This window comes from Eptesicus fuscus, chromosome 3 (genome assembly GCF_027574615.1).
Source record: "Eptesicus fuscus isolate TK198812 chromosome 3, DD_ASM_mEF_20220401, whole genome shotgun sequence".
NCBI lineage: Eukaryota > Metazoa > Chordata > Mammalia > Chiroptera > Vespertilionidae > Eptesicus > Eptesicus fuscus.
The window spans coordinates 20,401,610-20,416,820 of record NC_072475.1 but is presented as its reverse complement, the minus strand read 5'-3'; the positions used below and the strand labels follow the sequence as shown (position 1 = coordinate 20,416,820).

Here is a 15,211-nt window from a genome sequence, read left to right as displayed (position 1 = left end):
TGGCATCACTACCACCCATAACCAGGTTCCCATCTGGTCCTCCCCAAGGCTTTGGACGGTCCCAGGTGCACATGACTTAGTGATTGCACTTACTGGCTCTCTCCAATTTATTTTCCTTATCATGAAAGCTCAGTTCTGATATATTTATATTGGAACCAATACTTAATGTTTGGGTAGATGAGGATAAATCTATGAGACTAAGAATGACAGTCAAAAATGATGAAAGTCTGAGCACAGAAGCCAAGAGAAGAGAAAATTTCAAGAGGAGACAGTAACCAGTAGAGTCGCGTGATGCCAAGAAGCCATCAGTAAGACCAGGACTGAACATTTTCCATCGACTTTAACATCTTAGATCTTAGCAATCTTCGTAATAAGTTGTTTCAAAGGAAACAAATCATAAGTGCGTTGAGGAATCAGTGGGAGTTGAAAAATGGATTCCTGCAACCCCCCTCTCCTCCACTTATGCTGTGGCCTGAGGATCCATAGATATGGTCCCTCTAAGACAACTCTTGGCAATGACTGTGGGTACATGTATTACATGTACCAGAGGACATCTGATTCTTTGTAGATGTTGCTTCTCATTCCTTTTATCTCTGCTTATCATGGTTTAATATCAACAACTACCGGGTATTGAGAACCTACTATGTGTAAGGCTGGGGCTGAGCACTTTTTATCCACTTATCTCTAATTCTACAACAATCTTGAATGCTCTTCCTCTCATTTTCCAAATAAAGAAATAGATATCACTTGTTTAAGTTCACACAGCTAGAACCAGAGCTGGCATTTAAACTTGATAAGCCACCCTTTCCGTGACGTGCAAGGAGGAGTCCCAGGGGAGATCAGGTAGCCCTGCAATCCTTGTTGCTTCTTATTCATTAGTTTCAGTGCATTTCACATTTCAAACGTCTCAGATTATAAAGACCTTGCTCTATATATTCTACAGCAGTTTGCTGAGCCCTTTGATTGGACTTTGAACACATACATTTCTCCACACAGCAACTCAGTCAACAGAAGTTGCCAATATGGGAAAGTCCCACCTGATCCATCAAAACCCTATTAGTCACACCCATCATAAATGCACCACCCTACTCTCTGGCCTCATGGATTGTCCCCTTTGGGATGAGTCATCAAGCATCACGCCAGTCTGAGTCCCCATCAACTCTTGTCTGGATTATTACAGTAGCCTCCTCACCAGTCTCTTTGCTTCTATCTTTGCTCCCAATCAGCCAGAATAGTACTTTAAAATGTAAGTCAGACCATGTTTGTTTTCTCTTTAAAACCTGTTTCATGCAGAGAAAAAACAGCATTCTAACAATGACTGGTTAAACCCTCCTTACTCACCTCTCTGACCTCTTTTCCTGCTCTTGCCTTGCTCACCCTGCTGGAGCCACACTCCTTTCTCTTCTTTAATCCTGGCAGGAAAAGCCAGCCTTAGGATCAACCTAATTATTAATCTTAGTCAGCCCCACTTTTTCTTCTTTTCATAGCACATATTATCTTTCTGAATGCCACTTTAGGAGAGCAGGGATCTTTGTTCACTGACGTATCCCTAGTGCCTAGAATGGTATCTAGCATATAGTAGGTGCTCAGTAAAACTTCATTCAAAACCAAAAATTTTTAACTTTGTTACTATTTTGCTTGGCATTTCTCCCAATCCTGTTCTGGTTCTCACCCCTTTTTTTGTCTTAGGGTTTGGGGGTGGGGCTAGTTTTCTCTAGAACTTCCTTATTTCAAATCTAATATGAACTTTAACAAATTTATATATAATTTTATAACATAAAATTCACTGCTTTAGTATTTACAATAAAGTGGTTTTAGTATATTCACAAGGTTGTATAACCATTGCCACTATCTGATTCCAGAATATTTTCATCACTCCCCAAAGAAACTCCATACCCCATCTTCCCCCAACCTTGAGCAACCACTAATCTACATTCTATCTCTATAGATTTGACTGTTTTGAGCATTCTATCTAATAATAGAGTAACATGTAAATTACCATCACTCTGCTACACCCACGATTGGGCAGTGGGAGGCTGGGGGGTGGGACTCGGGGTGGCCTATCCGGCCATTGAGAGGCACGGATCCGCTGCCACTGACGGGGGGGCTACCCTGCTGTTGAGAGGCGCAGGGGGCGGGCCCTGTGCCTCTCAACGGCCAGATCTGCGGCCGCTGAGGGGGCCTGCTGCGGACACCCAGCTGCGTCTCTCAATGGCAGGGTAGCCAGGTGTCCGCGGCAGCCACCCTCAGCGGCCGTTGAGAGGCACAGGTGGCGGGAGTCCCGCCCCCTGAGCCTCTCAACAGCAGGGTAGCCCCCCTCAGTGGCAGCGGATCATCAAAAGTGGGGAGCTGGGTGCCTGTCTGCTCCGGCACCAGACCTTTCAGAAGCCTCCGGCTCGGTGGACAGGCACCCAGCTCCACAGCAAAAAGTGAAAGCGTGTAGGGGACCCTACATGTGCATGATTCAATCATGCACTGGGCCTCTAGTTTCATATAAATGGAATCAAAGAATATAATATGTCTTATTTCATTTAGCATAATATTTTCAATGTTCAACCATGATGTGGGATATATCAGAACTTCATTTGTTTTTATGGCTGAATAATATTACATGGTATGGATATACCACATTTAGTTAGAGGAAGGGAGAGATACAAACATCAGTGAAAGAGAGTCATTGATCAGCTGCCTCCTGTATGCCCCCTACTGGGGATGGACCACACAACCAGGACATGTGCCCTGATCAGAAATTGAGCCATGATCTTCCTAGTTCATGGGTCGATGCTCAACCACTGAACCACATTGGCCAGGCTTCACATTTTGAATATTATGAATAATGCTGCTATTCACATTTGTTTATAGTTTTTGTTTGAACACCTGTTTTCAATTCTTTGGATATATGCCTAAGAATGGAATTTCTGGGTTATAAGGCAATTCTATATTTAATATTTTGAGAAACTGAAAAACTGTTTTTCAAAATGGCTATATCATTTTAAATTCTTACCAATGCTATATAAATTTTCTAATTTATCTATATCTTTGTTGACATTTGTTATTGTTTGTTTTTATTATAGCGATCTTAGTGATGATAAAGTGGTAGCTCATTGTGATTTTGATTTGTATTTCCTTAGTGACTATAGATTTGAGTATATTTTCATGTGCCACTTATATATTTCGGATAAATTTCTATTCAAATCCTTTGCCCATTTTTAAATTGGGTTATTTGTAGTTGAGATAAACACACACACACACACATTCTTACATATATGTTCTGGATACTAAACCATTATCAGAAATATGATTTGTAAATATTTTTTATCATTCCATTCATTTTCTTTTAACTTTCTTGATGGTGTCCTTTGGTGTACAAAAGTTTTATATTTTGATAAAGGCCAATTTTTCTGTTTTTTTTTTCTTTTGCTTATAGTTTAGGTATTATATTTAAGAATCCATTGCCTGATTTACTTTGATGTATTTTGAGTTAATTTCTTTATATGGTGTGAGGTGGGGGTTCACCTTCATTCTTTTGCATGTGGAAAACTAGTCTTCCCAGCATCATTTGTTGAAGAGTCTGTTGTTGTTTTTTCTCTAAAATATTGTCTTGGCATACCTTTTGAAATTACTTGATCGTAAGTGTATGGGTTCATTTCTGGACATTCAATTGTATTCTATTAATCTATGTCTGTCCTTATGCCTATACCACACATTCTTGATTACTGTAGCTTTGTAGGGAGTTTTGAAATCAATAAGTGTGGGTCCTCCAACTTCATTTTTCATTTTCAAGGTTGCTTTGATTATTCAGAGTCCAATGCAATTTTATATAAATTTTAAGGTTAGCTTTTCCCTTCCTGCAAAAATAAATAAATAAATAAATAAATAAATAAATAAATAAATAAAATAAAAGAGGCTATTGGTACTTGGATAAGAGTACATTAAATCTGTGTATTGCTTAGGGTAGTATTGCCACCTTTAATAAAACACAAAATGTCTTTCCATTTATTTGTATCTTCTTTAATTCCCTTCAGAGATTTTTTTGTTGTTGTTGTTAGTCTTCAGTTACAAGTCTTGTACGTTTTTTGGTTAAATTTATTTCTAAGTGTTTTCTGGCTCTTGATGCTACTTAAATGCCTTTGTTTTTTAATTTAATTTAAAAGCTGTTCATTGCTAGTTTGTAGAAATACAACTGATTTTTGTGAGTTGAACTTGTATCTTGCAACCTTGATGAATCTGAAATTGGCTCTACCAGATTTTTAGGTGTTTTTTTGTTTTGTTTTTGTTTTTTTGTAGATTCTTTAGGATTTTCTATATATAAGATCATGTCATCTGAAAATAGAGATAGTCTAATTTCTTTTCCAGTTTGGATGTCTTTTACTTCATATTCTGCCTAAATCTCCTGCTACAACCTTCCATACAATATTGAATCAAAGTACGCGAGTGAACATACTTGTCTTTTTTCTTGTTCATGATGTTGGGGTGGGGTTGGGAGGAAAGCATCCAGTCTTTCACCATTAAGTATGATGTTAGCTATGGGCTTTTTGTAGATTCCCTTTAGAAGATTGAGGAAGTTCCCTTTTATTACTTATTTGTTGAGTGTTTTTATCTTGGAACTAGAGGCCTGGTGCATGAATTTTGTGCATGGGGCAGGGGGGCGTGTCCCTCAGCCCACTCTGCACCCTCTCCAATCTGGGACGCCTTGAGGGATGTCTGATTGCCCAGTGGGATCAGGCCTAAACGGGCTGTTGGACATCCCCCTCACAATCTAGGACTGCTGGCTCCCAACTGCCCTCCCCTGCTGGCCTGGTCACCCCCAACTGCCCTCCCCTGCAGGCCTGGTTCCCCCCAACTGCCCTCCCCTGCAGGCCTGGTTCCCCCCAATTGTCCTCCCCTCTGACCTGGTCTCCCCCAACTGCCCTCCTCTGCCGGCCAGGTCACCCTTAACTGCCCTCCCTGCTTGCCTCATCACCCACAACTGCCCTCCTCTGCAGGTCTGTTCCCCCCCAACTGCCCTCCTCTGCTGGCCTGGTCACCCCTAACTTCCCACAACTGCCCTCCCCTGCAGGCCATCTTGTGGCAGCCATCTTTGACCACATAGGGGCAGCCATCTTGTGTCTTGGTGTGATGGTCAATTTGCTTATTACTATTTTATTAGATAGGATGGTGTTGGAATTTGTCAAATGCTTTCTCTGCATCTATTGAGATGATCATGTGGTTTTTGTTTTTTATCCTATTAATATGGTGTATTACATTAATTGGTATTTAAATGTTGTGCTGACTTTGCATTCCTGGGATAAATCCCACTTGGTTATGGTGTATTATGCTTTTTATATGTTGCTGGATTTGGTTTTTTAGTTTATTGTTGAAATGTTTGCACCTATATTCATTAGAGAGATTGGTCTGTAGTTTTCTTATAATATGTGATTTGGTATTAAGGTAGTACTAGTTTCATAGAATGAGTTGGGAGGTCTTTCCTCCTCTTCTATTTTTGGTGAAAGCTTTTGAAATATTGTTCCTAACTCTTTAAATGTTTGGTAGAATGTACCAGTGAAGCCATCTGTTCCAGAATTTTTCTTTGTGGGACATTCTTTGTTTATGACTTGGATCTCTTTACTTGTTAGAAGTCTATTCAAATTTTCTATTTCTTTTTGGGTCCATTTTGGTAGTTTATCTCTTTATAGGAATTTTTCCATTTAACCTACCATGTTCCTATCTATCTACTACAATTGCAGACACTAAATTGATGGTTAAAAATATTTAAAAAGTAAAGAAGTTTGATTTACCTTGCATTAGAAGGCAAATATTTCAATTTTTTACCTAAAGTAGCCTAGAAGAATCAAATGTCATTTTGATAATAAGGAATTTGATAGCTAAATCTTTAAGTATGCAAAGTAGAAATAGGAAATATACCTAAATAGTATGCCTTAAGAGGAAAATTAGAAAATGGTCAAAAATTTGCCTTTGGGTTTATGAGTTCAAAGTAAAACTAGTCTATTAATGAATAAAACATTTTCTCCTTAATAATATTATACAACTTAAAAAATTACTGATAGGATACCAAGGAAATGAATTCTAGATTGTACCTTTTTCTGAGCAATTAATGTTCTCTGAATTAGTTTTGTTCCTCCTCTCTCTTTTTATAAAAAACTAGAAAAAAATGATGTGTTATAAAGCAGTCCCTTCTCAAAATCCAAACTGATAGCAAAAATGTTAATAATAGTCCTTTTACACCAAAAGAAAAAATATTAAGGTAATTAAAATGACAATAAATATTTAAAATGTAGAAACCTTTTTATATCTTTTTTTGTTTTTTTTCCTTAATCCTCACCAAAAATATTTTTCCCATTGCTTTCCAGAGAGAGTGTACCCATAAGGGAGGGAAGGGGAGAGAGAGAGAAAGGGAGAGAGTGGGAGAGAGAGAAACATTGATATAAGACACATCAACTAGTTGCTTCCTGCACATGCCCCAACCAAGGGCTAGGGAGTGAACCTGCAACACAGGTACATGTCCTTGACCAGAAATTGAACTGGAAACCTTTTGGTGCAAGGGCTGATGCTCTAACTACTGAGAAACACAGGCCTTTTTATATCTTTATTTTTATTTATTTTAGGCAAATTATTTTACCCTCATATATATGTATGTTTGTTTTTTGGAGGATACCTCACTGTTTCTTTTTAATCTCTCTCTTTCTCTCTCCCTCCCATGGATTAAATGCCATGTAATCAAAACCAGATTGTTGGCTGCATACTCTAATCTATATGACTTGAGGTAGAAAATCAAGTGTTCTTACCTATGTCTGTGGGAGCATACCCTGAATTCATATAACAGCAAGGAGCTCACGGGGGATGAAGCATCATTGCAAATGGGAAAGTAGAGATGAGGCTTTTTAGGTGCCTTAACAAGGTGTTCAGATTTTTACTCTCTAGGAGATGGAGACCCATTGGCGGATTTTGATCAATGATAGGGGATGGTCATTTGCAGGGAAACATCCTTCTTGGAGCTCTGTGGAGATGGCTTTGATCACGCAAGTCTTGTCTTCTAAAGGAAGACCCTCTCAGTTTCATATTGGAGTTTTGGGAAGTATTGGTGCTATTTGTTGTTCACAGGGTCATTTGGCAAAACTTTTCTATCCAAACCTAAAAATTAAAGTTATTCCAATGAGAATCTAGAGCATAGTCTAGGTCATGTTACATAAAACAGGTTGGACTTTTAAAAATGAAATGTCTTATTTTATGGCTAATAAAAACAACAAGCTTATAGTATGACTGCTCTCTGATAATTCTAGGCAATACCACATCTTTTTATTGTTTTTGCTTCTAGTACATTTATATTAAAATTTCTCTTTTTAGAATGGCTCATAGGAAGGGGCAGCATTTAATGTGTTTTATCTTCTGCATCCTATAATGTAATAAAGAACTGTCTGTATTTCACAGAGCTTTTTCAGTTCATCTTGATGGCACTTTCTTCGTCGGTAGGTATTGCCATCCTGATTTTAAAATTAAAGAAGCTGATGCCCATGTTAAGCAATTCGACCTTTCTTACAGACATAGCAGAGCTGGAATTTCAGATCACGTCTGTCCAGCTTCAAAGTCCTTTCTTTTCAATATATATCCCTCCCTCTTGGGTTCGAATTTCTCTCATTGCAATGCCATTTTTCTTCTGTACATTCCTCCACTGAACATTTCCTTCATGTGGTCTGCAGGCATTGGGTGAATTAAAAATCTGCATATCTCTGGGTTAGGATAACTCAGCCTGTTTAATTCTTTAGGCCATGTAGCCCCTTGTTTCCTCCATCACAACAGGCTGAGAGTTGCCAGAGGAGCTCTGCTTGCACACAATTGGCAGCCAGGAGAGGGGCAGCTGCTGCCCTCTTCAGATAATCTCTCTATTTAAAGTTCAAAGTGACCCTGGAAAACACTAACAAGTAAGCCTGGAGCTGATCAGCCCACCCAACGACAGGAAGAATGGCTGAGAAAGGTAAGATTTAAGCGTCAGGCTGTCTTGGCAAAAAACGACCCAGGCTCCCTTGCTTATTTTGCTTCCCAGTATTGGGTGTTACTCCGTTATTCTGATGAATGTGGTATATCTGCTAAAGGAGCATTAACCATATAGGTTGGTGTGGCCACAAAAAGGGCATTAGATGTGCAGTGTATGGACCATGTCTATATATTTGTGGACAATTCTGAAAGGATTAAACAAACTTAAAAGCTGAATTGTTCACCCTTGTTTTGAAAGGTGAGTTAGAAGTCAGTTATTCTCCAGGGTTGTACTAGATTTGAGGGATTAGATTGAGGTATTGTGGCATGCTGGACCAGAATTAAGGACATTTGAATTCTGTGTCAGATCTGCTACTAATGGCCTGCGAGTCTGAGGAAGTCCCTCAACCTCTCTGAGCCTGTTTTCTAACTGTAAAATTAAAAGAAACAAAATGGGCTTAGTCATCTCTCATATGCTGTGCATCTGAAATGTTTTTCCTAGTTTTTTTAAAAAAATTTTTTTATATTTAATAAAGAAGATTAAGGCTGATCTGACAAAATGGTCTGAATATACTGTGTCCAAGAAATAGTTTCTAAATGCCTACAGGAATTCTTGCTTTTAATCCTGACAATCTCATGAAATATGCAGTATTATCATCATTCCAATTTTACAGATAAGGAAGCAGAGACAGCAAAATTTTGTAATTTGTCTGCAATCATGCACGTAGGGAGTGGTGGCATCATGTTTTGAACTTGAACAGTCTTGTTCCAGGGCACAGTGACCTTAAGAATTCTTCCAGGTGTAACTGCTTGGGCATGCTCAGGCCTGGACAGGGAAAGAAGCATTTTGAAATTGTTCTTCATATCTTAAAAAAGGTTTTGTGCTGGTTTGTGCTATGTTGAGTTCCTGTACTCCTGTTTCAGAGCAATGGGACAGATGTTTGGTAAAACTTAAAATATTAGTGTTAAAAGAACAAAAATGCAGTTATAATTTGAATGTTAAAAGGCACAATCAATTGTATTGGTTTACAAGGAATAATAAATAATTAAGGCTTTATAATATGTACATTTTAGAATTATATTAAAATATCCTTATATAAAATAGTTATAATGCTCAATTAAAATATCAATATTCACTTTTAAGTTCTTTGAAATTGGGAAAAATACTAAATCACATATATGGACAGCTCAAAAAAAGTACTATTATGTATTTCCACTGAAATGGCACCTTAATTCATAAAAGGCTTTTATTCAAATAAGAGTAAAGGGTATGTCTTAATGTTCACTTTATCCTTAAAGCAATACCACATAGCAGGTAAAGAGAAGTGTTTTTCATTCAGTTGTTAATGCTTTGTTCAAGGTCACAGGAAGGTGGAGAAGCAAGGAAAATCTAATTAATTTTTGAGAATTAAGAAAGACTCCAACATTTCTGGAAACATAGATTTAAACGATTAATATTTATTTTAACTTCTGAAAGTTAGCTTTAATAAGAATGTTTTTTAATTTTAGACGTGTCTTTAGAAGTTTCCAGATGATTGTATTTTAATAGTATTTTTAAAACTCTGCACTTTAAAGTAATGAAAATTATAAAGTGAAGTGCAATTGCTAAGACTATGCATCCTCTTTGTTAGCCGATGGCATACAATCTAATTGTGCTTTTCAATTAAGAAGATATGAGTCCTTAACACAAAACATTAATTTTACATAATATCTTTCTGTGCGTTTTTTAATTCTATTGTGTGATATGTGTGTGAAAGAATAAGATTGAGATGCAGTGAATATTATTTTTAAAAGATATTTTTAAAGTTGCTTTTTATTGGTCAGGGTACAAACAGTAGACACAGGAGGAATCATTATACTAATGTCTTTTATGTGTGTGTTGGTCCAGTGTTGATTGCTATATTGAACAACTAAAAAAAAAAAGTCCTGAATCTCTCTTCTCTAGTCAAAAATGATCATATATCTCTAGCTGGTTTGGCTCAGTGGATAGAGCATTGGCCTGTGGCCTGAAGGTCCAGGGTTCGATTCTGGTCAAGGACATGTAACCCGGTTGCAGGCTCCTCCCCAGCCCAGGCCCTCATAGGGGCTCATGCAGGAGACAACAAATTGATGTGTTTTTCTCACATCAATGTTTCTTTCTGTCTTTCCCTCTCTCTTCCATTCTCTATAAAAATCAATAGAAAATATCCTGGGTGAGTATTGAAAAAAAAGAATGATCATATAAAATATAGTGCTTTCCCCCCTATAATATTTTAGATTAAAGTTAGCTATCAAGGCCAAGAACAATTTCAATACCTTTCCCTATGTAATGATTCTATGTTATGATTATTATTTAGTTTACTAGGAATTACGTCAGAGTCATTGTCAATTGTTTGTATGTACACAGCTGCTCTTTGTGTTATTGCACACATACATGAATGTGTGCTGTCTTCACTAAACATGCACAGTGGATAGAGTTTACAAAGCCTTTGCATGTATGCAAATTCATTTGATCCTCAAAACAACTTCAAGGGGATAGATATCACATGTTTCATTATCCATATTTTACAAATAGGGAAGTTCAAGCTCAGAGTGGCCCAAGGTCACATAACTGTAAAAGAAAGACCTATGATGTGAACACAGGCCTTTATTCCAAATTCACAGCTGAGTCCCATGTACTTTTTGTAGAAAAAACACTGATAGTCATGTATGGGTATGACCAGAGTGTGTGTTTATTCCCTTGTTATTACCAGATCCCTTTTACTCTCTTGTTTCAGGAAATAAAATGCCCAAATGATCTACCAAATCTGTTCTGTTTTGTTTATTTTTAAACAGAATCTACATCATCACGCATTCTGGTCCCTATACTTCTCTTGATTGCCTGGATTGTGGGATGCATCGTAATGGTTTACATTACCTTCTTTTAGAAAGGTAAAGTTTTCAATGATTGAATATGTCCATTCATAAAGGGCATACATTAGTCTGGAAATACTCTTTTCTGCTTTACTAACGAAACATTTTACCATGCAGGCAAGACGACTTCAGACTGATGTCATTTAAAAGAATGAAGACAAGCGTGAACATGACAGATTATTAAATATGTCTCATGTAGACAACTGCAATGTTTAACACTACTTCATAAACTTGGATTTGTAAACTGACACTTTGGTGTACACAAAAGTCTCTTTGGGAACGTGTTTAAAGTTTTGGGTACAAATAAGAACTGTAAGGAAGTATGGATGAAGTTTTCTATAACCTGGGAGTAGGAAGAACATTCTTACTTATGATTAAATACATAAGCAATAGGGAAACATTTGGTAGCTTAAACTACAATTAAAATATTTTTGCGCCCCCCCCAAAAAAAAAGAAAAAAGAAAAAAATGAGCTAGAGATAAGAAGGAATAGTTTACAGAAAACAGAATGTAAATGTAAACTTGGTCCTTAACCTCTTGCTCATAATAAGAGAACTGTAATTAAAACTGCACTGAAGAGCCATTGCTCACCTATCAGGTGGGGGGGAAATAAAGACATTTGACAATATATGTGTTGGTCAGGTTGTGCAGAAAGAAGCACTCTCATATATTGTCTTTAGGAATTCAAAAATAGTACAACATTTTAAGGGTTGTTTGGTAATCTACCAAAATTACATATGTATTTACCTTTTGACCAAGCTATCCCTCTTCTAAGAATATTAAATTTCCACAGATATGCTGGTAAAAATACAAAACAGCTTATATACAATTCTATTCACTATGGCATAATTTGTTATAGCAAAAATCTAGAAATAAGCCAAATTTCCATTAATAGGGGACTGGCTGAGAAAACTGTGCCCTATTTACAAAATGTGGTACTTAACGCAGCTATGAAAAGGAATAAAGAAGGTCTCTATCAACTGATGTGATGTCATCTCCAGGTCAACATGTTAAGTGAAAAAAAAACAGGTACAAAACAATGTGTGCTACCTTTTGTGTCAGAAAAGAGGAGGCTATCCCAATATGCACACATACTTATATTAAAACTAGAGGCTCAACCACACCAAGACACATCATAATTAAAATGCCAAGGGCAAAAGACAAAGAGAGAATCTTACAAGCAGCAAGAGAAAAACAGTTAGTTACCTACAAGGGAGCTCCCATACGATTATCAGCTAATTTCTCAACAGAAACCATGCAGGCCAGATGGGAGTGGCAAGAAATATTCAAAGTGATGAATAGCAGGAACCTACAACCAAGACTACTCTACCCAGAAAAGTTATCATTCAGAATTGAAGGTCAGATAAAGAGCTTCACAGATAACAAAAAGCTAAAGGAGTTCATCACCACCAAACCAGTATTATATGAAATGCTGAAAGGTATTCTTTAAAATGAATTAAAAATCTGAGGAACAGAATAAACTGGTGAACTTAATAGAAACAGAGGCATAGAATGGGAGTGGATTGATAATTCTCAGGGGGAAAGGGGTGTGTGTGGGGGGAGTATGGGAAGAGACTGGACAAAAATCATACACCTATGGATAAGGATAGCGGGGGGGAGGTAAGAGCAGAGGGGGGGGGTGGGAACTGGGTAGATATGGGGGGGAAAAGGAGAAACAATTGTAATCTGAACAATAAAGATTCATTAAAATAAAATTAAAAAAACAAAAACAAACTAGAGGCTCAGTGCACAAAATTCATGCATGGGGAGGGGGGTCTCTCAGCCTGGCCCGCACCCTGTCCAATCCGGAACCTCTCAGGGGATGTCTGACTGCCTCTCACAATCTGGGACTGCTGGCTCCTAACTGCTCACCTGCCTGCCTGCCTGCCTGATAGCCCCTAACCCCTCTGCCTACCTGCCTGATCATCCCTAACCACCTCTGCCTGCCTGCCTGAGTGCTCCTAACTGCTCTCCTGCTGGCCTGATCACCCTTAACTGCCTCTGCCTCGCCCCACACCTGGGACCCAGGATTCCCTCCTCCGGCTGGTCACGGGCACCCACGACCCAGGCTTCTCTCCTTCTGGCTGGCCGCAGGCACCCAGAAACTGGGCCAGCTTTGCTTGGGCTGGCTGCAGCTGCAGGAGACCGTGGGCAGGTGGCTTCACCTGGGCCGCAGCCACAAGTGCCCGGGACTGCAGGGCTGGTGGCTTGTCCCTCTCCCGGGCCGCTGGCACCTGGGACCATGGAGAGTGCGGCTTGTCCCTCTCCCGGGAGTAGCCTGGCTGGTCCCCATTCCTCTCTCTCAAGCTCATTTGTGCCTGGCTGGGCCCCATTCCTCTCTCCCCAGTGTTGAGTGTCTGAGCCGTTTTGGCATGACGGCGTGAGGGCATGACAACCATTTGCATATTAGCTCTTTATTATATAGGATTATATAGGACTAGAAGCCTGTTGCATGAAGTTTCGTGCAATAGACTTTCCTTCACCTGGCTGCCAGCACCAGTTTTCGTCTAGCCACCCGCCGATTGGAGAGCCTCCTGAAGGCTAAGGGCGGGACTCGGGAGGTGCTCCAATCTGGGGGTGGCCAGAGGAAAACCGGTGCTGGCGGAAACTGGGTCTTGCGCCAGCCCCATGGGTCCTCGCACAGGTCCTCGCCTACCGCCAGCCAATCGGCCACCCTGAGTCCCACCCCCCATGCCTCCAGCCAGCCCAATCGTGGGCGTAGCGGAGTGATGCAATTTGCATATTACCTTTTTATTATGTAGGATATTGAAACAGAGGCACCACAATGGAGGCTATTTCTGACTGTACCTTATTTTATAGTTTTTATTATTCAAACCTTATAAATTGAAAAGAAAAAGACAGAAAAAAGGTCATCCCCCCCCAATTTAAATAAAGCTGAAACAAATACACATAATAGTATATCAAGTTGGTGGCACAACTACAAAGAGAAAAAATTCTTTCAAGTGACTTTAAAACACAGTATTTCTGACTGTACATCTTTCTTGGGATAGGAAACTTAACCACACTCAAAAGTCTTTTTGTTAGCGCTGATATTGGTATTGTTAGTTGCAAACTTATGTCATCAGCAACAAGAAGTCAAGCTAATGCCTGATAAGCTTACCTTAGCTCCACCCTCTGAAAAAGCCTTAGAGGGATGAGCACCCTCACACCTTCATTGTGGTCTCTGAATACCAGTGTCCACTGGAGGGACCCAGAATTTCTGCCCTAGTCAGGGGCAGGGAATGTGCAAGATGAGTGTGGGACATCTTTGTTCCAGTAATTAAAGGCTTCTTTGGACAAAGATGTGATAAACTGAACATCAAAAGTATAATGGTGTCCTGGCTGATGTGGTTCAGTTGGTTGAGAGTTGTCCCATGCACCGAAAGATCTCTGATTATTGATCACAACAAATGCCCAGTAGGGGGCATGGAGGAATCAGTGGATTGATGTTTCTATCTCTCTCTTTCTCTTCCTTCCTCTCTCTCTCAAATCAATAAAAAACCTATTTTTAAAAATGTAATGGCTACGAAGGATCAAAATACATCAAATATATAAATACCCATGAATCCATAATAATAATGAAAAATAAAAATAAACGAACATAACCCTCATTGTTACATTTGGAGGTTGCCAAGAAAGCAACTTATTGTAAAATTTTTAGGTAAAGGGAAAGAATCTTGTTTTTCTTTAATAAGTTACTTCCAAGTAATGAAATAAATTTTGAAATTTCCCCTCTATAGAAGTATTCTAGCTAGAATACAGAGGGGAGATAAAAATTGTTACTTTGCAAACCTTAATGAAATAATAAATCTTGGCAACAATCATTAATGAATGTTAGGACAAATAGCTTAATTGTTGATGGGGGAATTTTATACTTGGTTGATCAATTTGATGAGACCTAAACCTGATCAACTTAACATCACTGAAAAGTGGAATAAGCAGACACTGTGGGCCTCCTGATAGGGGAGAGCAGAAAATACACAGTGCCACCTGGGAAGTATTCTTGCCAAAGAAGTGAACCCAAGTGAAACAAGTTTCCGGATCTACCTACCAGGTTTCTCTAAACAGACTCACAAGGACACCTTTGGCCAAGTCCACAGAGTAGAAAATTACAAAGGACACATGACCCAGTTTCATAAGAAACACCTAGCATAAAGAAGTGAGATGTGGAGGGAAAGATATAGAATAAAAGAGATTTAAAAGGATAGCAAATTGTGGAAAGCGGCTACAGTGTTTAGACAGGTTCAAGCCTCGGACTAATGAGAGGGCATGGCTCTCTCGTGGCAAAGCCAAGTGCAAGTCCCAGCTTGGAGGGCAAAGCCCTCCCAGCACAATTATAGCCAAAGGCT

The 15,211-nt window shown here is 39.0% G+C and overlaps 1 protein-coding gene across 2 annotated transcripts; it reads left to right on the top strand.

The window, feature by feature from the left end:
* Positions 1 to 7,873: 7,873 nt before the first annotated feature.
* Positions 7,874 to 11,105, top strand: STRIT1 (small transmembrane regulator of ion transport 1). Of its 2 annotated transcripts, none has more exons than XM_028146442.2 (3): positions 7,874 to 7,972; positions 10,786 to 10,881; positions 10,981 to 11,105. In XM_028146442.2, the coding sequence occupies exons 1-2, from the start codon at positions 7,960 to 7,962 to the stop codon at positions 10,875 to 10,877; spliced, it is 105 nt and encodes a 34-aa protein (XP_028002243.1). In that variant the 5' UTR covers positions 7,874 to 7,959; the 3' UTR covers positions 10,878 to 10,881; positions 10,981 to 11,105. The 2 variants fall into 2 exon arrangements, with proteins under 2 accessions (XP_028002243.1, XP_054566934.1); XM_054710959.1 differs by having other exon boundaries at positions 10,786 to 10,886; positions 10,986 to 11,105.
* Positions 11,106 to 15,211: the final 4,106 nt, after the last annotated feature.